This window comes from Somniosus microcephalus, chromosome 27 (assembly GCF_052327205.1).
Source record: "Somniosus microcephalus isolate GS21.2 chromosome 27, FLI_Smic_1.0, whole genome shotgun sequence".
NCBI lineage: Eukaryota > Metazoa > Chordata > Chondrichthyes > Squaliformes > Somniosidae > Somniosus > Somniosus microcephalus.
The window spans coordinates 15,946,373-15,971,330 of NC_141013.1; the positions used below are offsets into that span (position 1 = coordinate 15,946,373).

Consider the following 24,958-nt stretch of genomic DNA (forward strand, 5'->3'; position numbering starts at 1 on the left):
AAATGTTGCAAGGTACTTCACAAAGCACAATCATACAAAAATTGACACCAAGCCAAAGAAAGAGATATTAGGGGGTGACTAAAAGCTTGGTTAAAGAGGTAGGTTTTAATGAGGAGAGCTCTTAGGCATGGAATTCCAGAGTTTAGGGCCTATCCAGCTGCCAATATCGAGTGACGGGAATGAGGGATGCACAAGAGGCCAGAGTTAGAGGAACGCAGGGTTCTCAAAGGGCTGGAAGATTAACTGGTTATTAATCGAAATTCTTTTTGTGGGATATTGCTGTCTGCAAATTAGCTGCTGCAGTTACCTACAAAACAATAGCTTTTTTCATTCATTCACGGGGTGTGGGCGTCACTGGCAAGGCCAGCATTTATTGCCCATCCCCTAATTGCCCTTGAGAAGGTGGGGGTGAGCTGCCTTCTTGAACCGCTGCAGTCCGCGTGGTGAAGGCACTCCCACAGTGCGGTTAGGGAGGGAGTTCCAGGATTTTGACCCAGCGACAATGAAGGAACGGCCGATATGCTCCTAAATCAGGATGGTGTGTGACTAGGATGGGCGGCTCGGTGGTGTTCCAATGAGTCTGCTGCTCTTGTCCTTCTAGGTGGTAGAGATCACGAGTTTGGGAGTGAATACACTTCAAAAGTAATACATTGGCTGTGAAGCGCTATGGGATGTCCTGAGGACACAACAAGATTCTACATAAGTTCCTCTTCCTGTACATTCCTATGTCCTTATGTTGGAATCGTAAACAAAATCCAGAAAAGAACGATTTCTAGTTTGAACAAGTGGCAGCCTCCTCTATCAAATCAAATCAACTTTTATTGTCATTGTTAGTGCACAAGTGCAGTACAACGAAATGTAGGCTTGCGGCTCCCGAGAGTGTACATTTGGATTAAGACATTTAAACATTCAACATACATTTGGCTTGTAGTATATTAACATAAATATGACCATAATAAAGTGCATTGGCAGATGTGCAGGCTTTCGAGTTTATTTGTGGAGTTCAGTAGGATGACAGCCCTGGGAAAGAAGCTGTTCCTAAATCTGGTCGTACGGGTGCGAATGCATCTGTAGCGTCTCCCAGATGGTAGGAGGGTGAACAGACTGTGGCTGGGGTGGGTAGGGTCTTTGATGATGGACCGTGACCTCCGTAGGCAGCGTTTCTGGTGTATGTGCTCTATGGTCGGTAGCCGGGTGCCGGTAATGCGTTGGGCAGTTTTGACTACCCGCTGCAGGGCTTTCCGGTCATAGTAGCTACAGCTGCCATGCCATACTGTGATACAGTTTGTCAGGATGCTCTCTATAGTGCAGCGGTAAAAGTTAGAAAGGATCAGGGGTGACAGATTACATCCCTTCAGCCTCCTTAAGAAATATAGGTGTTGCTGGGCCTTCTTCACCAGAGAGGAGGTGTTGAGGGACCAGGAGAGGTCTTCCGTGATGTGGACTCCGAGGAACTTAAAGCTGTCCACCCTTTCCACCACAGCCCCATTGATGTGGATGGGGGTGTGACTTCCGCCTTTGGACTTCCTGAAGTCCACAATGATTTCTTTTGTTTTCTTGGTGTTAAGGGCCAGGTTGTTATCGGCGCACCACTTCGCGAGATGCTGGACCTCCTCCCTGTAGGCTGACTCATCGTTGTTGGTGATCTGGCCTACTACCGTGGTGTCATCTGCAAACTTGATGATGGTGTTGGAACCATTAACAGCCACACAGTCGTGGGTGAAGAGGGAGTAGAGGAGGGGGCTCAGCACACATCCTTGTGGGGCCCCCGTGTTCAGGGTCAGGGCGGGGGAGGTGTGGTTACCTAATTTGACAGACTGGGGTCTGTTTGTTAGGAAGTCCAGGGTCCAGTTGCAGAGGGAAGTGTTCAGGCCAAGAGTTTGGAGTTTGGTGGCCCGCTTGTTGGGGACGATAGTGTTGAATGCTGAGCTGTAGTCTATAAACAGCATTCTGATGTAGGTCTCCTTACCATCTAGGTGATTCAGTGCCGAGTGTAGAGCAGTTGTGATTGCATCCTCCGTTGATCTGTTTGCACGATAGGCAAACTGATGTTGGTCAAGGGAGGCAGGAACACTGGCTTTGATGTGGGCTAAGACCAGTCTCTCGAAACACTTCATTATGATGGGTGTGAGTGCGACAGGTCGATAGTCGTTCAGGCATGTCACAGCCGTTTGTTTTGGCACATGTGCGGTTCTGCCATAACCTTTACTGACCAACCGAATGTCACTCATTGGGACTGATAAGCATGCACTGATTTTGCTTTACAAGTGGAACCTACTTAATGCATGTCACTTTTCAAAATACACGCATGTCCGTGTGATTAAACAGATTTCCAATCTGTCTCACTAATAATAAAGGTCACTCCTAACATTTTCCAGCTATTCATGGTTCTGACTGGCCACGATTTTAACTCCAGGTGGATTCCCCGCTCAGGCCTGAGTTAAAATTAGAGTCAGGTCTCAATGATGTCATCGGGCCACAACATGCATATGTAAAGAAGGACCCTGTTGGCTCCGGGCGTGTGTCCTTGCTGCCTGCTCAGGAGAGCAGCTTAAAATTGCAGATGTTGCGATCATGGTGGCTTTTGGATTGCCCACCCGCCAGGTTTCTGCTGAGCGAGTAGGGTTAAAATTGCCCCATGCGTGAGGGCCCTGGCTTGATTGGTAATCTCTATTCTTAGTCTCTGGTTGTAGGGAATTCGGGAGGTGGGGCTCATAGAAACATAGAAACATAGAAGATAGGAGCAGGAGTAGGCCATTCGGCCCTTCGAGCCTGCTCCGCCATTCAATGAGATCATGGCTGATCATCCAAATTCAGTACCCTGTCCCTGCCTTTTCCCCATATCCCTTGATCCCTTTAGCCTCAAGAAATATATCCAACTCTTTCTTGAATATATTTAATGAATTGGCCTCCACTGCCTTCTGTGGTAGAGAATTCCACAGGTTCACCACTCTCTGGGTGAAGAAATTCCTCCTCATTTCAGTCCTAAATGGCTTACCCCTTATCCTTAGACTATGACCCCTGGTTCTGGACTCCCCGGCCATCCGAAACATCCTTCCTGCATCTAGTCTGTCCAGACCTGACAGAATTTTATAGGTTTCGATGAGATCCCCTCTCAATCTTCTAAACTCCAGTGAGTATAAGCCCAATCGACACAATCTCTCCTCATACGTCATTCCTGCCATCCCAGGTAGCAGCCTGGTGAATCTTCGCTGCACTCCCTCCATGGCAAGAACGTCCTTCCTCAGGTAAGGTGACCAAAACTGCACACAATACTCAAGGTGAGGTCTCACCAAGGCCCTGTACAACTGTACATCTAAATTCTCTAAACTTATTCACCAGAGTCTGGCAAACACCTGGGGCCTGGATGTTCCTTCCCTTTCTGTGGTTACCCACTGAATAGTTTGTTAAATACTTTTACCTGTTCCTGACAGTTCCAGAGTTTTCCCATCACAGTGACTCTCATGACAGTAGCTCTACAGGCAAGGTGGAGTTACCTGGAATGGGCAGAGTTATTGACCCATCTCTTGAGACGATACTTGGTGTGGGTCACCTGGGGTGGGTATAATTACTGTATCCATCCTGAGAGGAGAACTTAGGCTCTTGGGTAGAATTATTGACCTATGCCTCTTTAGGGTATCCTGGGTTTCGGTAGAATTACTGACCCACCCCTCGATAGTAATCCCACTCACACTGGGATAACCTGACATACCCCTCAATAAAGTACAGAAAATGCTGGAAATACTCAACAGGTCAGGCAGCATCTGTGGAGAGAGAAACTCCACTGTCCACGGCCCCAAACACTCCTTCCAGGTGAAACAGCGATTTACTTGTACTTCTTGCAATTTAGTATACTGTATTCACTGCTCACATTGCGGTCTCCTCTACACTGGGGAGACCAAACGCAGATTGGGTGACCGCTTTGCGGAACACCTCGGTTCAGTCCACAAGTGCGACCCCGAGCTTCCGGTCGCCTGACACTTTAATTCTCCGCTCCACTCCTACTCTGACTTCTCTGTCCTCGGCCTCTTACACTGTTCCAATGAAGCTCAACGCAAGCTTGAGGAACAGCATCTCATCTTTCGATTAGACACTTTACAGCCTTCTGGACTCAACATCGGGTTCAACAATTTCAGACCATAACCTCTGACCCTATTTTATTTTACACGGCAGCTGTTGATGATTCTACCATTCCCATTTACACCTCATCTAGACTCATCTTTTGTTTCTTAACTTCTCCCATTATTACCTCCTTTTACAAAAGCAAAATACTGCGGATGCTGGAAATCTGAAATAAAAACAGAAAATGCTGGAAATACTCAGCAGGTCAGGCAGTATCTGTGGAGAGAGAAACAAAGTTAACATTTCAGGTCAATCAGCCATCTCATTTTGCCTTGCACCATCATCCCTTTTGTCTTTTAATCTTGCTGTTACAAAACCAGAAACATAAAGACATACCATAGATATCCAGCACTGAAGGGGTCAAACTGCCATAAAACTTCATTCTGAGGATATTGACTGCTGATTTGATTTGAGTTACCAATGAGGCCTTGGGGATAACTGTTTATTCACATCCTTTATGATGAAGGACACGGGGATTAACTCATACCCTTCATTTTGTCCCTTTGACTATAAAGGAGAATAACTGCTTTTACCATCTCTTGCCTTTGAGTTACATTTAAAAACAACAAAAAAGCTTCTATATTAGGTGGTGCAGTAACTGAGATGTCCTATTAAAATGGCTCTAGTTGCTAAGGGCGCAAATTATACTGTGGACACAATGGGCAAGTTACAGCTTCATGGTTAACTCTGCGCTTCAGCTTTTTGCATACCTGAGTTGTGGGACAAGCTGTGCGTAAAGCTTTGCATAACAAACCTATTGAATCGATGCAGAAGGTTGAGGCACAGCTGTTGTGTTCCTGGAATAAGCTTGGAGGTCAGCTGAACTGCTAACAATAATTGGCACATTGTTCTAGCCCTCACCTTGTAGAGGACTCACAGCCTGGAAAAAAAATCATCTTGGGACTGTACCTTGTGGACTCTGCCATGAAGCAGTCATCTTCATCCACTCCACTGCTAAGAGAATTGCTTCCAGTGCAGTCTGTAGAGCAGGGTTACTGTATTCCATCACCTTGTAGATATAGGCTAGATAGACACTGACCAAGTACAATGACTAATTGGTTCTTGGTTCCTAGAGGACTCGGACTCTGACTCTTTTTTTCAGCTTTATCAGTTGTCACCGATGTGCGTCTAGCCATATAGATCAGGTGTGGTTACCAAGCCAATCCATGGTCACAGTTACGATGTCCTCTCATTACATCTCATGCTTCACATATATTAGATAACAATGTTTGACCAACTTATTAGGAGACCCTATTTGCGTTGTGTCTCTGCCCATGAGTACCTTATTTAAATTGTCAGTGTTAGTGAGCAGGATGAAGCAAGGGGGCTTTCATGCAACGAGGACTAATAGCAGCTGCTTCCACAGCAAGATTGGTGGGAGACTGTGATTAGTCTGTCATCCTGTCTCTGGGGATCTCTGGATTATAGAGAAATAGAAAAAGAGCCATGCATTTTAATATACAAATCAAAAAGTTTACAGATGGGACAATGATACTAAGAAAACCTTGAGTCGGGACTTAAAAATGGGAAAGAATTCAACTTATCAATAACCAATCATAATCAATATTTAAAATGTATATTGCACTGTGGACAAATTGGAAAATGCATTGATCGATTTTGGACCTAAAAGCCCAAATTCATAACAACTGATATAACGCTTTTATTACAAAGCGCAAGTTGGGCAAGGAGCAGGAATTGGGAGAGATCAGGGAAGGTGACCAAAGACACCGTCAAAGAGGAAGGTTCTGAGTTGGCTTTTGAAGTTGGGGAGAGAAGTAGTAAGGTGGAGGGGAAGGGACGCTCGGAATGCAGAGGCAGGGTTGCTGAAGGCGGTGCCACTGATGGCTGAGTGGAGGGAGGGAAGATACATAATGGGTCAGTAATTCCGGTCCCAACGCGTGAGTACGGACGGGGTACTCACGCATGGGCCCGTTGGAAGTGCTGGATTTCAGCATGCACAGCGCATGCACGGGAAACCGGCATTTCCTCCAAGGGGTTCAAAGGTCCAATGCGTGCGCGCAGAGTGCTTCCTTCTTTTTGACAGGTTTGTGCGTGTGTAAGGGCCTCTCCTTTTTACGAATGTATAAAGGAGACGTAAGGACTTCATTCTTTAAGGTAAGTGGTCTATTACTTAAAATTATAACATTTTTTCCACAGCTTTATTGTTTTTAAGGACTTTACAGTAAGGTAAGTGCAGTTTTAGACCCGATTTTTAAAAAAAATATTTTTTTCAAAAATTTGATTAATTGTTTCAAATAGTTTTTTAAAGTTATTTATAGTTTATTTAATTATTGGGATGTTTTTTAAAATTTTATTTAAAGTTAAACTAGTCTTTTGGGCGCCCGTACTTTTCATGAGTTTGACAGTTCTTACTATCAAACTCGTGAATGAAGTTTCCCCTCCCCTGATTGGCTGCACAGTGCTCACCTGATCCCAGCCGGCACATCGAACTAACTACGCCACTGGATCAGGTAAGCACAGCGCGCCGACATCTGAACCGGGCCAGTGACAGGAATTCCAAGCAGGCCCAGGCTTCAGATGTCGGCGCGCCGGGTGAGTGCACATCGGGGGCTTGCACGCGCGGCAAGCACCCGATCCTAATTTCTGGGCCAATAGTTTAAACGCAGGAGAGCGGCGGGTGACAGCGGGGGATTAAGGCAGCAGGAGGTTGGGTGGAGGGAAGTCATGGAGAGATTTGTAAGGCTGAGATTTTGAATTGAATGCATCAGGGGATGTGGAGCCAGAGGAAATCAGCAAGGACAGGGCTGATAGTTTAGTGGAATTTAGTGAAGGAGGTAGGGAAACCAGTCGAGAATTAAGAAATCATGGGCTGGATTTTCCATCCAATCCCAATTTTTCTGCAGATCTAGGGTGACATAGGTCAAAAATTAATATGTGGTGAGTGTATTGAAAATAAATGCAAGTTAGTAAAATACATCCTATGACTTATTTACCTCCATTGCATCACTACCACGCTGTATATAAGGGAGTTCTGTTAATCCCAGGCAGCGAGCACTGAATGGAAGAATATTTTTTTTTCGGTTTTGGGACCTGTGCAGTTGCTCTCAGAGTAATGGACTGTATCGGCCCAAGAATTTGGTGCAAAAATGTTCTAAAATGCGGCCAATTCACAGGCACCGCAGAAGCTACCTGCACCCCTATGATGTGGCAGATCTCCCCAAGGCGCGTCGAAGCAAAGTTCCCATGGAGTCTGTCTCCGGTATTCAAATGGCTGCAATGCCAAAAGGTCAGCCAAGGTCAAAGGGGCACATTCCCGTAATGGGTGCAAGACCGCATCTCTGCATCCCCTTCTCAAAAAGGCAGAAAATCTAGGCCATGGTATTGGTCCAGATATTCCTGCGATGGTGAGATTGGCGATGTACACCATAAGCTTTGCCATCTGGTGCGCCAATCTTGTCATTGCTAACGTCCTCCATATTTCCCTGCATTTTTCTAGTTAGAATATGCCACACCGAGCATGGTGGCGAATCATAAGCGCCGAAGCCGATGGCCAATATATTGATCCCGCTGTTATAGGGTTGCCAAACCTCCAGGATTGTCCGGGAATCTCCAGGAATTAAAGATCAATCTCCTGGACACTGTTGCGAGCAACCAGGGAGAAAAATCCTAGGGGCATTAAAACAAATGTATTCATTTTCTTTGAACACTTTCATTTGTTTATTGTAAAAATACGGGCAATGGGAAAAAAGGCTGTTTGATTGGGCAGGACGGCTGGAGGCGGGAGGTCATGTGATGAAACCTCCAGGCGTACGTCCACCTGGAGTTGGCGACTTTACACCGTTAACAGTGTGATTTGCCATGGTGGTAAAAAGCTACCATTTAACATGGTGGCAACTCAGCATCTGTGGTGTGAGAAAAACGACGTTTCAGGTCGATGACCTTTCATCAGAACGGCTTAAATACTGACGCGTCCATTAAATGGATCAGTACAATGAAACCCAATTCTTACTTACCCTTACCTTAGTTGATTATGTGATCTGGTTGGGCGGGTTCTTTAATCACCTCAAGCACCCACAAACCTTACAGCAACGTGCAGGGTAGTTTCACACCTGCCTGTTTTTTTTCCCCCTTTGTTACTAAATTGCCGATAAAATGTTAGTAGATATGGGTGACATGAATCAGTCATTCATGAAAGAAAGACTTATGAAATAATACTGAGCGGCCTACGGGTGGCGCTGTCCAGGGAGAGCATAAATACTCGGGCACGGGCCCAGCTTGCGCAGGACATTCTTAACAGGAACTAGTGAAGGACACAACTAGACCTCCATGTTGTAAAACAGTTGATTAAAGCTTTGTTTAACGCTTAGACCAAGTGCCTAGTAGTTTTCTTACATCAATGGGCATTTACTGCGGTTGTGAATTGTATGAACCCATGCTTGGTCAGAGATGAATGTTCTGTTAGCCGTTGATCAAAATATTTGAACAATTAACCCCCGCAATCTGATTCCTCCATGTCACATGGAAATTTGTAGATTTCAAACAGAGGGAAGGCAGATGACCAAGCTGATCTTCGTGTGCCTGACTGTCGAGACAATTCATTGTAAGGGATCATTAGAAGAATCAGACTTGAATTAAGTGTTATTTTTCAGGCACTGCTGACAACTACCAATTGATTTAGGCTGCACTATGTATGGATTTTGCATTGTGTATTAAAACATAGTTGTCAACTAATTAATCAACTGTTTAAGATAAATTCCATGCGTTAAAAAGGATAATTGACAACATTAGCAGCGTGGACATTTCAAGCAGGGCTGGGTACCATTAACGTATTTAGAATATACACATTCAGAGCCTTTGTATGACTGTGGATGGATGGAATAGCATGACTACTGGGCTACGCTATCCATTATATACCCATTGAATCCTGATAAAGAGATCATTTGTTCGCCAGGAAATTTTGTGCTGTCGATGATAATAGTTGCAGCTGCAGTTCTTCTGCTAGTTCAGGTGAGACTCCAGAGTCGGATCAATTTGGTTTTGGCTCTCCGTTCTCCATATCGAACCTGGAGCAATAAATCAGGCCACTTAGGCCATTATTCTTAAGTCTAAGTGGGAGCAGCGTAAAAACTGGCTTAAATGCAGGAAAATCGCGATCGCCATTGATTTTAATGGCAGTGGACTTTTGATAATTACCTTCTTACTGTTTTCGGCAAGGGTAATGGTGGAGTGGCGCAAAAGCCCCAGGATTTTAGGGAGTGGCATAATTAACGGTGTAGGTCACTTGCTCCATAATTTCCTATTTTTGCGCCGTAGTTGGCCGCAGAACGGAATCTTTCTTGAGGCTTCATCAAAAAATGTTTCCACGCAAAATATCCTCTTAAGTTTCCCCAAATGTAACAGTGTGCCAAGTCTGTGAGACAATCAACATCATCAAAGAGACAGCAGCTCTCTATAGTAACTCCCTCAGCTTTCAGAAAGCATTTAATTGCTGCTGGCTTCTCATTCCCTTCCTGAAGCCCAGCTCTGATTTCAGAGTCCAGAATACGCACATCAGACTGCTTCCCCAAACTGATGGTGATCCAGCCTTTCACCCAACTGCCTCACTGAGCAATGTGAATTGAATAAATAATGGAAAAAGCAGGGCCGAGGCAACACATTAGTGGAGATGTACAGCGAGAGCTGGAGGACTGGCCCACACGGAGAGCATTCAGTTAACTTTGTCATTTTAATCAAAAGTCAATGACAAGTCGGAATTTATCAAGCTTTCTGTCAGTAAACGAGGTTGTAGATTTGTTGGAGTTTCGACAATCGGTCTCTTTACACCATTTTTACTGGTGATAAAATACTACGAAGTGCTGCTATTTCAGGAAAGTTGACACTACTAAGCATGTGCCAGGACTCACCTGCACAGCACCAGTCTGATTGTTAAGGTGCACTGTAGTTACACTTAGAAAAGGCACAAATTTGGAATTGTCCCATAAAATCATGGACTGAGACTGGACCCATTCTGATCTCTTTATTTATTGGCTGTTTTACAGATACATGGAGAACCAGAAGAGCCTTCAGACTTTGAATGCTTTCGACATGGAACCTTACATTGGACTACAGAATCTGTAAGTAAATCAGGAACATGGAGATATTTTGTAAAAGATTGCATTGGTCAAATAGTGTTCGCTGCTAATGAAGTAGCGTGCAAAGTTGTGAGTCAAAGTTACTGCTCTATGGTTTCTCGGAGACTGGTTCAAATCAACTCTACAGGATGGTGAGTTCATTAACTCCTGTCTTCAAAACCCATTATAAATTCTAATATTGGGACTACTGAGCCCTCTCCAAGGGAGCAAACTGGCTTCAATGTAAATATTCTATTTATCATTTTAAATTTGAAGCCAGATCTGAAAATCTTTACGTGTCTGATTCAACAATGTAACCGACGACACGGTGCGATACACACAATTTAACTGACAACACGATGCAATACACACACTGTAACTGAAGCCACAGTGTGATACACACAATGTAACTGACAACACGGTGTGATACATACAATGTAACTGAAGACACGGTGTGATACACACAATGTAACTGACAACACGGTGTGATACATACAATGTAACTGAAGACACGGTGTGATACACACAATGTAACTGACAACACGGTGTGATACATACAATGTAACCGACGACACGGTGTGATACACACGATGTAACCGACAACACAGTGTGATACACACACTGTAACTGACGACACGGTGCGATGCACACAATGTAACTGATGACACGGTGCAATACACAAAATGTATCCGACGACACTGTGTGATACACAATGTAACCGACGACACGGTGCGATACACACACTGTAACTGACGACACGGTGTGATACATACAATGTAACTGACAACACGGTGCGATACATACAATGTAACTGACAACATGGTGCGATACATACAATGTAACTGACAACACGGTGCGATACATACAATGTAACTGACAACACGGTGTGATACACACAATGTAACCGACGACATGGTGCGATACACACAATGTAACCGACAACACGGTGCGATACACATGATGTAACCGATGACACGGTGCGATACACACAATGTAACCGATGACACTGTGTGATACACAATGTAACCGATGACACAATGTGATACACACGCTGTAACCAATGGCATGGTGTGATACACACACTGTAACTGCCAACACGGTGTGATACACACACTGTAACTGCCAACACGGTGCGATACACACAATGTAATTGACAACACGGTGTGATACACACACTGCAATTGCCAACATGGTGCGATACACACAATGTAACCGACGACACGGTGCGATGCACACAATGTAACTGATGACACAATGTGATACACAATGTAACCGATGACACGGTGCGATACAGACGATGGCCCAGAAATTCGGGTCGGGGGCTTCCCGCGGGTGTAAGCCCCCGACCTGCACTTACCTTGCGTGCCGGCAGTTGAGCTGTAGGGCCCCGTGGAATTCCGCTCCGGGGCCTGGCCCAGCTGCCGGCGCGCTGTGCTTGCATGTCCCAGGGGCGTAGTTAGTGCGATGCGTCCCCTGGGATCACGTGAGCCATGGGCAGCCAATCGGAGGAGGGAAAAGCCCATTCATAAGTTTGATAGGAAGACCTTTCAAAACTTATAAATACTACGGGCCCCAGAATAGCACTAAACCTTCAAATAATTTTTTTTTTAAATCACACTTTTTAAATAAACTATAAATTACATTAAATAACTATTTTAAACAATAATTTAAATTTTTGAAAAAAATAATTTTATATTCTAACGGGGCTAAAAATAAACTTACCTTGCTTTAAAGTATTTAAAAATAATAAACCTGTGGAAAAAATGTTTTAATTTTAATTAATTGACCACTTACCTTGCAAAAAGCAGGCCTTACGCCTGCTTTTTAAATGTGTAAATCCTGCAGGCTTACCCTCCCGGGAAAACCTGTAAAAAAAAAACTAAGTTCAAAGCGCACGCGCAGCCTCCCCTGCGCGCGCGTTCGACCTCTGAGCCCCTTCGTTCAGAGGATCGGAAGTGCCGGTTTCCCGCGCATGCGCAGTGCATGCAGAAAACCCGCACTTCCATTCGGCCTACGGGTGAGTACCCCGTGCGTACTCACCCGTGGAGACCCGAATTTCTGGGCCAATGTAACTGAAGACACGGTGCGATACACACAATGTAACCGACGACACGATGTGATACACACAATGTAACTGACAACACAGTGCAATACACACAATGTAACCGACGACACGGTGTGATACACACAATGTAACTGATGACACGGTGTGATACACACAATGTAACTGACAACACGGTGTGATACACACACTGTAACTGACAACACGGTGCGATACACACAATGTAACTGACAACACGGTGTGATACACACACTGTAACCGACAACACGGTGTGATACACAATGTAACCGATGACACGGTGTGATACACACAATGTAACCGATGACACAGTGTGATACATACAATGTAACTGACGACACAGTGTGGTTGAACGTTTAATAGAGGCAATGAAGCTATTCACATTGTCTGGTATATGTCTTCCATTTCTTTGATTTCGCTCATCATTCCTGCATTTGTCTCCTGTTAGCATCACATCTGCCATTCAAACACCTCCTGTCCTCCACCCAAACACTTCGCAGGTCATTCCATTTCTTTTCCTGTGTGTCTATATTTTTCCACTTTTTCACGTTGTGTTCCTTTTTAAATGCTGCTCATCTGTAATATCTTCTTGCCATGAGGAAGGGCCAGTGGCTTGAAATGTTGGCTGCTGTTTTTCCAATGGATGCTGCCTGACCTGCTGAGTGCTTCCAGCTTTTCCTGTTTTTATTTTCAGATTTCTAGCATCTGCAGTATTTTATTTTTTGCACCCTGTTTTAGTTCTGCTCAATTCTCTACTTCAAATCCTATCTCAGTAATTCCCATTGAGCGAGACCACTGTTTGCTTCCTGGGGAATGTTCATCACTGTAACATACCTATTTGAATGTTTCAATTGAAGACAATGGGAGGATGAGGGGACTAAAGCAACAGAAGGCCCTGTCTTTATTGGACCTCTTAGAATCGTAGAAACATACTGCACAGAAGGAGGCCATTCGGCACCTCGTGCCTCTCTGAAAGAGCTACCAATTAGTCCTCTTGTGCTCCCTTTGTTTTCAGTTCTTAAGTCAAGTCAGGTTTGAGAAAAGCATTAGGTCATGCTGGAAATCTTTGGCTAAAAATCTTTAAATGCATCTTAAACATAAGAATTATTCTCAAGAGCTGAAGGCATCGACCAGATTTCTGCTAATGAATGCAGCCTTACTTTAACAGCTTGAGACCTCAGACCTCTAACTTTGGTCCATTCCATCCAAAGGATGAGTTCTTCCCCTTGATCCAACAATTCCATAGAAGGCAAGGACCTGTTGTTGTTCCCCTAGAGGCCTGCTTATTGACCCAGAACTCAGAGTCCAACTGAGCACAGATCCTGGCTCAAGTTTCAGGTCTACCCGAACTTTACCCTTAACGTCTTGGTTTGAAGTTCAGTTTTCCAGTAACTGGACCGAGACTTAAATTGTGAGCTGGTTCATATCTCATATATATATTTGCTGGAGAGTTCACAGTCTCAATGCAGTAAATTAGCTCAACTACCTGTCAATGTATAGGAGATGATAGTGCTTTTCAGTGAGCTCGTATAACTTCAGGGTAAGACCTTATAGTTGACTGAAAAGCAGCTAAAAGATGCTAAATTCTAATGTTACTTTAAATCTGTAGTTGCTCACCATCCATAGATACTTCAATATCATCAAAAAAGGGCAAATACTTCTCTCCAGCTTGCCCAAGTTGGTTTCTATCTGCAAAATATTGCCTGTGTGGTGGTACTACCGAGTGTCCCTTACTTGTATTATACATAATAATTCACTTTAACTTTACTATGTATGTATATAACTTACCTGTTAGGGCCGTTGCCCCTTTAACTTACCTGTTTGGGCCGTTGCCCCTTTAAGAAGCGACCTAACGCGCTGACGTCACGTCATGCATCATGTGACGCACCTAAACGCGTCAGCTGCCGGCCTAGTTCGGCCGTCCGCTCCCTTGACGGTCGCAACGGCCAGCCACAGTGCCGGGTGCCTCTCGCGCTCGCGACTTCGGCCGCAACGGCCAGCCTCAGTGCCGGGTAGACGTGTCGACGTATCGACGCGGGTCGCGTGACCGCCCCAAATGCGGGCAAACGCGACGATGTCACGTCGCGAGTCACATGACGCCCCAAGTGCGGGAAACGCGGACAACGCGATGACGTCACGACGCGGACGTGATGACATCATCACGCAATCCACAGGACTGCGAACTCAGTCCTCGTGCCGTCCCCGCTGGGACAAGACCTACCTGCTGGCTCTCCTGCATCCATCTGTATCATCGCTGTATTCCATCTGTTTCCTGCATTAAAGAACTTATTTATTGTTCTCCTGAAGTCGAACTCGATTATTTAGTAGGCAATTAATCCAATACCTACCTAGATGAACACGAATCGCTACACCTGCAGTGATTGTAGAGAATATTAGATTAGCAACGTGTCTGCTGCATTATGAGATGCACCAGATTCAACTTGGGCCCCACTTCCCTGGTTTTCACTGAGAGTGCTTGATGGCTCATTTCAGCTGTATGACACAATGTGCAATGTGTACTAATATTAACCTAAGATACCTGTCTGTGAAAAGTAGCAGGAGAAAAACTGAACAAAGAATGTATTCATCTCTTTGATCTGAACGCATCAAAAGGTACTTTTCATTTTTAATAAATGTTGAAGCTTTTTTTTTGTTGGTTGTCTTACTGTCACCGTCGACGTTTAATTTGTACAGAATACAAACGACCATGAAGTGAGGGTTTATCCAATCCACCCATCTGATCAGGTGTGCAATAAATCACAGTTATGAACACGCAGAGCTTGTAACCTCCTGCATTTGTTCTCATTTCCAGGACAATCATAAATTCAGGACTTCGGTCGATCGCTCCCCGAGCATTTGCCAAAAATCCTCACCTGCACTACATGTAAGTCATGCCGAGCTTAAATTGGGTTTATAGAGGGTTAAGAGTCGCATGTTTAAATTCAGATGCGGAGGTAATAAAGATTAGGCTGTTCTACAATCTATTACTCGAGAGATCTAAAACGTCAATGGCCTAGAAGCTTATTTCTTTTGGTTAAATTAACATCCTTCTGATGCGCAGGAGTTTGAACAAGCTCAGAAAGATTTATGGAGAAAGGACCTTGGAGGTTCCGCAAGCTTGTTTTTGCACTATGTTAAAAAAAAAATGCTAGTGTGAGATAATGGAATCTTGTTTATTTATGAACAACAGAGGCAACTCTCACTGAGAGATAATCCACAAGCATCTGCAGTTTCATAAGAAAGGTTATGATGATGTGAACATTTCACGTCTCTGCCAGAGAAATGTTCAGCCTGAATTTCAAAAGCCAAATGTTGATTGCCTTCTGTTTTTTTGCAATAACACTAATTAGTCAGCAAGGATGAGGAAAAATGTTGTGAATTTTATCCTGTGAGGAACTTACATTGAGACATTACCTTGACGCTTGACGAAGGGAAGTGACTGTTAATTGCAAAGGAAAGATCAGGTAGATTTAATTTTCTAAAATTATGTATTCAGTAAGGTGAGGGCGATGCTGTGAAACAGAATTTTTTTTTCCCCTCCTGCACGTACATCTTCCAGGTCAGGACTCGCGTTAGAAAGACTCCAGATCTTCCTCTCTAACTACACCAACAATGGCCACGATTTCCCCTTGCCAAGTCATCCGTTCACAGCTCCTGTTATTGGTGAAAATGTGCTCCTGGCCAAAATGCTTTAGTTTCCCATTGTGGCAGCCAAGTACTGCGGTATGTGAGTGGAATGCCTGTCTGTCACCAGAGGACTTCACACTTTATGTGGACGCAGTGGCTATGCTAGTCTGCTGTCGCCTGTGTCACCTGAGAAGACAGGCACAGAAAGAGATTTGTTCTGTTTCAAATGCCTTGCGTTATTGGAAAAACATCTTAATTGCTGTAGAAACTCAACTGTCTTGTTATATTATGGTAGGCTAGGGTTTTGTAGAGTCCCTGGACAGGAGAAGGCAAAGGCAGGGCCTGGGGTTGCTGGATTTGGGGAAGTCGGGATGGATTCTGGGGCGGAGGGGGGTAATCACAATGTGACACAGGAAGCAGGTCGTCTGGTCACTTCTTGTTTAGAAACACCTTAGGAAGGATAAATTAGGGTTGTATTTCCTAGAATTTAGAAGGTTAGGGGGTGATCTGATCGGTATTTTCAAGATATTAAGGGGAACAGATAGGGTAGATAGAGAGAAACTATTTCCGCTGGTTGGGGATTCTAGGACTAGGGGGCATAATCTAAAAATTAGAGCCAGACCTTTCAGGAGTGAAATTAAGAAATACTTCTACACACAAAGGGTGGTCGAAGTTTGGAACTCTCTTCTGCAAATGGCAATTGATGCTAGGCCAATGGTTAATTTTAAATTGGAAATTGATAGATTTTTATTAACTAAAGGTATGAAGAGATATGGGCCAAAGGCGGGTATATGGAGTTAGGTCACAGACCAACCATAATCTCATTGAATGGTGGAATAGGCTCGAGGGGCTAAATGGCCTCCTCCTGTTCCTATGTTCCTCAGATGTGTAATGGAGCAGGGAAAAAAATAAATGCTTACAAGCAATAAAAACACAAAATATAAAAGGGGAAAAATTTGGTTGCTTTGCGCCTCCCAAGGGTGTTAACGGGGCGCAAAGCAACAAGCACCCAGGTGCGGCGCCACCAACGCCTGCTGCGAAATTCAGCAGGAGGTTAGCGGCGGCGCTAACTATTCGTGCCCCACGTTGCTGCGCTGCCGGTGATGACGTCATTGCCGTGCGCAGTGCCCCGCTCTTACCTCAGCCGCGATCTTCAGTAGCGCCTCCTGACTTACCACCAGACGCTATGTCCGACGGAGTCAGGGGGGCCTACCTGTGGCCGGGGCGGCTCAATTTAAAGGCGAGGTGCCGGGCGGCCATTTTTGTTGCTGGCTGCCTGCCAGAACCTGCCTCCGCTCCCGTCCCCAGCCTCCTGACCCGCCGCCCCCCCCCCCCCCGGCGGATTGCCGGCTGTGCTCCATGAGCTCGCTACTTCTCTTGAGTGCCAGGCTCTTTTACCGGCACTCCCGATCCCCAGCGGGCGCAAGGGGGAATATCGCGGCATGACTCCATTTTTCGCCCAAAAATCTCAAACGGAATGAAACCATATTTCCTTGAAGTGCATTTCTGTCAGTTCTTTAATGGTGGAATTGATGCAAAGTCTGTGCCTTCTGGTCGAGGCATCATCGGATCACGCATGCATTGGGAACAGCCCAATACCGCTCTTGGTGATCCGTTAGCCAATGCTCATGTGTTGAATACCGTCAAAGATCAGGATATGGGAGCAAGCCATGAGCCATTTGTCAAGGCTGTGTTGTATTACTGTTCCATACACACGGGTAGAAAATTATCTGTGTGTGATATTATCAGGCTTTCTTTGATTGAACATTGTACAACACAATTGTTCTTTTTGCGATGAGGTCATGATTTATAATTTGCGCTCCACAATCCATCAAGCTCTGTCATTCCCTCTGTTAATCTGGAACCTGTCTCTGATCAGTTCAAACAATGAAATTAATTATCTGTCAAAATACGAGGGACTGAAGCCGAGGCACTCAACGTGGGCTGTACAATTCCACTTTCTGTAACCTGTGAGGCTGACAAAGCTCACTACACCTTCCAGGATAGACATTTATCCTCAGATAACGAGTCCTACAGGGCCTCAGATTTCAATTGTCTGTTTGGTGCAGAGGCTACACGTGCTTTCTGGCTGCAGTATAATCGGGACAAAAGAGGAGCAATTTCAACTAAAGTGGAGATGTACGTTTGTGCAAATTTGACCTCATAGGACTTCACTTAACCCTGAATTGGCATTCGAGTCCCCCAAACACTAAGCAGGATGCTAATGCTTTGTCCCTGGACTGATAAGTGAATGTTTCTTATATACACCACTTTCTACTAGTTAGATGGTATCTTCATTGGAATTTGGCAGCCAGCTTGCTCGTGCATCATCGGAAGGATTGGATGTAGATGCTGGTTCTATGACCAAGGTGGGACCAATAACTAGCATTTCTACGGCTACTGGGAAAGAAATAGACAACAGATTGCAGATAAGATTGCTATGGGCTGGTAGATGTTAACAGTATGCAATCACCCAGATGCACCCACAAAGAAAGAAAGACTTGCATTTATATAGCACCTTTCATGACCACCGGACATCTCAAAAAGCGCTTTACAGCCAATGAAGTACTTTTTGAAGTGTAGTCACTGTTGTAATGCAGGAAACACAGCAGCCAATTTGCACACAGCAAGCTCCCACAAACGGCAATGTGATAATGACCAGATCATCTATTTTAGTGATGTTGATTGAGGGATAAATATTGGCCAGGACACCAGGGATAACTTCCCTGCTCTTCTTCGAAATAGTGGCCGTGGCATCTTTTATGCCCACCTGAGAGAGCAGACGGGGCCTCGGTTTAACGTCTCATTTGAAAGACGGCACTTCCGACAGTGCAGCACTCCCTCAGTACTGCACTGGAATGTCAGCCTAGATTTTTGTGCTCAAGTCTCTAGAGTGGGACATGCAGTACCTGTACAGTATGGGGTTAATCAGGTACATGCAGTACCTGTACTGTATAATGTGAACCAGGTGCACCAAGCACCTGTACAGTGTAGAGTTTGGCAGATGCACTGGGCAACATCCTAAACACACATGTGTAACAGGAACTTTCTGCAGTTCGCACAACAGATTGTTGATGAACACTTTAAGAATTAATTAGCTGAAAGACATGCTTAAACATGCCAAAAAAAATATAACTAGCTTTCACAGTTTTTTCTGTGTGTTGAATATTATGTCATGAAGATGAGAGTTGAAGGTGTTGGGCACAAAATTACTTTCTCTTAACCCCTACCAAGAACTCTGAAGCCTGGTGTGACACGGGTTGCTGATGTGCCCCTGTATCACCCTGAGTGCAATGTTCCCTTTAAGATGCGCGCGGGCACGCAGCAATCTTGAAGGTACCACGCAGGCCGCTCACAAGCTTTCAAATACCGCGCGTGCGTGGCCAGAGCCGCATACCGTGCAAAAATTTTTTAAAGTAACCCGTCAGCTGTGGCTCAGTGGGTAGCACACTTGTCTCTGAGTTTATGAAGGTTGTGGGTTCAAGTCCCACTCCAGGGACTTGAGCACATAAAATCTAGGCTGAGACTCCAGTGCAGTGCTGAGGGAGTGCTGCACTGCCGGAGGTGCCGTCTTTCAGATGATACGCCAAACCGAGGCCCTGTCTGCTCTCTCAGGTGGATGTAAAAGATCCCATGGCGCTATTTCAAAGAAGAGCAGGGAGAGTTATCCCCGGTGTCCTGGCCAATATTTATCCCTCAATCAACATAACAAAAACAGATTATCTGGTCATTATCACATTGCTATTTGTGGGAGCTTGCTGTGCTTTGAGATGTCTGGTGGTCATGAAAGGTGCTATAGAAATGCAAGCCTTTCCTTTCCTTTTTAATGTCGCTTCCTCCAGAAAATTTCAGAGGGAACATCGCCTGCGTGTGTCTCTCAGTCCTGTCTGAGTGGCGCTCCTACCACAGCAAGAGTTCCATCCCCACATTTAATCCCCTCGAGGCCTCTCCTGTTGGGATTGCCCAAAGTGATGCCAATTAGTGGCGAATTATGGTTAAAAAGTGCAAGTGGAATTGGGTCTCTGCAAATATTGCCTTAACTCATGAAAGACAGTGTCAGTTACCCAAAGGAAAATAATAATGCTAATGTAATAGCATGTTTATTAATAAATAACAGCCTAGTAACAAATACAGAAAAAAAAACCGATGGCAATCTGTTGACAGACAAGCAGAAATCTGATGACACTGCAGCTCCCTCGGGTCTGGGAAACCCAGCTGAAACCTATGATTTAGATTGCACCTAAAATTAATATTTATGTTCCACTTTTATCAATGTTAATTGCTTAGTAAATGTGTAAACAGAACGGGTGTGTATTTCCTGTGGTCGCATTCCGCCAGCGGAAATATAACTGGGGACTACTGCTCACCCATTGCTGGCTGCCCTGACCCCGATCCACTTCTTGGGTAAGATACAATGGCCCAGAAATTAGGATCAGGTGCTTGCCGCGCGTGCAAGCCCCCGATGTGCACTCACCCGGCGCGCCGACATCTGAAGCCTGGGCCTGCTTGGAATTCCTGTCACTGGCCCGGTTCAGATGTCGGCGCGCTGTGCTTGCCTGATCCAGCGGCGTAGTTAGTGCGATGTGCCGGCTGATATCAGGTGAGCACTGTGCAGCCAATCAGGGGAGGGGAAACTTCATTCATGAGTTTGATAGTAAGAACTGTCAAACTCATGAAAAGTACGGGCGCCCAAAAGACTAGTTTAACTTTAAATAAAATTTTAAAAAACATCCCAATAATTAAATAAACTATAAATAACTTTAAAAAACTATTTTAAACAATTAATCAAATTTTTGAAAAAAATAATTTAAAAAAAAATCGGGCCTAAAACTACACTCACCTTACTGTAAAGTCCTTAAAAACAATAAAGCTGTGGAAAAAATGTTATAATTTTAAGTAATAGACCACTTACCTTAAAGAATGAAGTCCTTACGTCTCCTTTTTACATTCGTAAAAAGGAGAGGCCCTTACACACGCGCAAACCTGTGGAAAAAAAGGAATTTCAGCGCGCACGCGCAGACTCCTGCACGCACGCATTCGTCCTCTGAACCCCTTGGTTCAGAGGACAGGAAATGCCGGTTTCCCGCACATGCACTGTGCATGCTGAAATCCGGCACTTCCAACGGGCCCACGCGTGAGTACCCCGTCTGTACTCACGCGTTGGGACCGGAATTACTGGCCCATTAAAACATTTACAGCACCAGTGGAAGTCCCACCTCAGCTGGGGGAGGGGATTAATCGCTGGTCCCAGTTGGTTTGGGGGGAGGGGGGTGGAGAAACAGGTACTAAAGATTTTTAAAGCTGCCACTCTTTCATTATGCTGGCTTCTGTGACGTTCTGCAATTGATTGCTTTGCCAAAACTGGCCTTTTAAAAAATGTTAACTCCCACCCAGCCGCCGTGACCCATAGCAACACTGGGTAACAGGGCCACATAGATGTCCTTCATATGCCTGTGTTCAAATATGCCTGCCCATATTTGGCGCGGGTATGTTATGTGCCTAACCCGTCAGCTGTGGCTCAGTGGGTAGCACACTCGTCTACTGAGTTTATGAAGGTTGTGGGTTCAAGTCCCACTCCAGGGACTTGAGCACATAAAATCTAGGCTGAGACTCCAGTGCAGGCCCTGTCTGCTCTCTCAGGTGGATGTAAAAGATCCCATGGCACTATTTCAAAGAAGAGCAGGGGAAGTTATCCCCAGTGTCCTGGCCAATATTTATCCCTCAATCAACATCACAAAAACAGATTATCTGGTCATTATCACATTGCTATTTGTGGGAGCTTGCTGTGCGCAAATTGGCTGCCTCGTTTCCCACATTACAACAGTGACTACACTCCAAAAGTACTTAGTTGGCTGTAAAGTGCATTGAGATGTCTGGTGGCCATGAATGAAAGGCGCTATAGAAATGCAAGCCTTTCCTTTCCTTTTTAATGTCGCTTCCTCCAGAAAATGCCAGAGGTGCTGTCGGCGAACAGGGAGCTGATGGAACTACTCCCCGCCTGATTTTTGTGCCGCCACCGAACAGGAAATGTGGTCCCATGAGTCATAGAGTCATAGGGCTTGATTTTCATTGGGCTGTTGAGACGGGATTGGAGGCGTGTGGGGGGTTAAAATCGTGAAATCGGGGGGCACAAACCCATCCTGACCCCAATCCGCCTCCATGCCAGTTTCAAAGGAGGCGGATACCCGACCTGTGCTGGGAGCCGCCTCCCCGAGGCGGGAAGGGGATTAGTGACAATTAACTGCCTGTTAACAGGTAGTTAACAGGCAGTTTTTTGCCAATCCCTATTTTTATCCCTGAAGTGTGGGATTCCTGACGGCTCCAAACCACGCCAAGTTAGCGAGGCGGACCGTCGGGCTGAAGGGCTTGGAGGGTTCGAGATGTCTGGTGTTCAGGTGAGTGATGGATGCATGAGTGCAGAGGTAAGTGTGTTTGGTGTGTGTAAAGTGTTTAAATAAGTTTTACTTACCTTTACTTACCTTTACAGCCTTCCTTCCTTCAGGTCTCGGGAGTCCCTCATCTCACCGGCACAGAAAGTAGAATGGCCGCGAGCTGTCAAAAGTTGCAGCATTCAGCTTTCTGTTCTGGAGAGATTTCTAAATCAGCCTGAGAGGAAGGAATTAACATAGTGTACAGATTATCAGTGTTTGACAGCTTCAAAGAGCTGTCAAACGCTGATATTTCATCTGCCAAAAGCTCTTGACAGATGAAATGTCAATCTGTGACGTCACCTGTTGCCGGGTGGCCCTTAATAGGCCTACTAAGCCCACTGGGCGGGCTCAACAATGTCTATCAAGGGAAAATCGAGTAGGTTGGCCAAAACTCGATGGAGGTGGGACTACAATCCCAAAAGTTGTAGTCCCGCCTCCTCCACGCCTCCAGTATCAAAATCCAGCCCATAGAGTTATACAGCACAGAAAGAGGCCATTCGGTCCATTGTGTCCGCGCCGGCCATCAAGCCCTGTCTATTCTAATCCCATTTTCCAGCACTTGGTCCGTAGCCTTGTATGATATGGCGTTTCACGTGCTCATCTAAATGCTTCTTGAATGTTGTGAGGGTTCCTGCCTCTACCACCCTTTCAGGCAGTGAGTTCCAGATTCCAACCACCTTCTGGGTGAAATAGTTTTTCCTCAAATCCCCATTAAACCTCCTGCCCCTTACCTTGAAACTATGCCCCCTGGTTATTGACTCCTCTACTAAGGGGAAAAGTTCCTTTCTGTCTGCCCTATATATGCCCTATATTAATTTTGTACACCTCAATCAGGTCCCCCCTCAGCCTTCTCTACTCTAAGGAAAACAACCCCAGCCTGTCCAGTCTCTCTTCATAGCTGAAGCGCTCCAGCCCAGGTAACACCCTGGTGAATCTCCTCTGCACCTTCTCCAATGCAATCACATCCTTCCTATAGTGTGGTGACCAGAACTGCACACAGTATTCCAGCTGTGGCCTAACTAGCGTTTTGTACAACTCCATCATAACCTCCCTGTTCTTCTCATCTATGCCTTGGCTAATGAAGGCAAGTATCCCATATGCCTTCTTAACCACCTTATCTACCTGTCCTGCTGCCTTCAGGGATCTATGTACCTGCACACCAAGGTCCCTCTGATCCGCTGTCCTTCCAAGGGTCCTACCATTCATTGTGTATTCCCTTGCCTTGTTAGTCCTCCCAAAATGTATCACCTCACACTTTTCAGGGTTAAATTCCATTTGCCACTGTTCTGCCCATCTGATCGTCCTGTAGCCTGAGGCTCCCCTCCTCGCTATTTACCACTCCACCAATTTTCGTGTCATCTGCGAACTTACTGATCATACCTCCTACATTCATATCTAATTCATTAATGTACACTACAGACAGCAAGGGACCCAGCACCAATCCCTGCGGTACACCACTGGACACAGGCTTCCAGTCACAAAAACAACCTTCAACCATCACCCTCTGCCTCCTGCCACTATGCCAATTTTGGATCCAATGTGCCAAATTGCCCTAGATCCCATGGGTTCTTACCTTCTTGACCAGTCTCCCATGCGGGATTTTGTCAAAAGCCTTACTGAAGGTCATGTAGACTACATCAGCTGCACTACCCTCATCCACATATCTAGTCACTCCCTCAAAAAATTCAATCAAATTGGTTAGACATGATCTCCCCCTGACAAAGCCATGCTGACTATCCTTGCCTCTCCAAGTGGAGACTAATTCTGTCCCTCAGAATTTTTTCCAATACTTTCCCTACCACGGATGTTAGGCTCACTGGCCTGTAATTCCCTGGTTTATCCTTACTACCCTTCTTGAATAATGGTACTATGTTAGCTGTCCTCCAGTCCTCTGGCACCTCCCCTGTGGCCAGAGAGGTTCTAAAAATTTGTGTCAGAGCCCCTGTAATCTCCTCCCTTGCCTCACATAACAGCCTGGGATACACCTCATAATCTCATAATAATAATAATAATAATAATCAACTTTATTGTCATTGTTAGTGCACAAGTGCAGTACAACGAAATGTAGGCTTGCGGCTCCCGAGAGTGTACATTTTGATTAAGACATTTAACATTCAACATTCATTTGGCTTGTAATACATAAACATAAACATAATAAAGTGCATTGGCAGATGTGCAGGCTTTAGAGTTTATTTGTAGAGTTCAGTAGGATGACAGCCCTGGGAAAGAAGCTATTCCTAAATCTGGTCGTTCGGGTGCGAATGCATCTGTAACGTCTCCCAGATGGCAGGGGGGCGAACAAACTGTGGCTGGGGTGGGTAGGGCCTTTGATGATGGTCAGTGACCTCCGTAAACAGCGTTTCTGGTAGATGTTCTCTATGGTCGGTAGCCGGGTGCCGGTAATGCGTTGGGCAATTTTGACTACCCGCTGCAGGGCTTTCCGGTCATAGGAGCTGCAGCTGCCATACCACACTGTGATACAGTTTGTCAGGATGCTCTCTATTGTGCAGCGGTAAAAGTTAGAGAGGATCAGGGGTGACAGGTTACATCCCTTCAGCCTCCTTAGGAAATATAGGCACTGCTGGGCCTTCTTCACCAAAGAGCAGGTATTGAGGGACCAGGAGAGG

General features: G+C 45.3%; 1 protein-coding gene across 2 annotated transcripts in view; it reads left to right on the top strand.

Moving 5' to 3' along the window:
* Positions 1 to 24,958, top strand: part of LOC147100008 (NT-3 growth factor receptor-like) — a 945,826-nt gene that overhangs the window by 356,320 nt on the left and 564,548 nt on the right. For both annotated transcript variants that reach the window (XM_085968572.1, XM_085968573.1), the window contains exons 2-3: positions 10,122 to 10,196; positions 15,086 to 15,157. In XM_085968572.1, the coding sequence (XP_085824698.1) occupies positions 10,122 to 10,196; positions 15,086 to 15,157 (147 nt within the window). The remainder of the gene's footprint in view (positions 1 to 10,121; positions 10,197 to 15,085; positions 15,158 to 24,958) is intronic.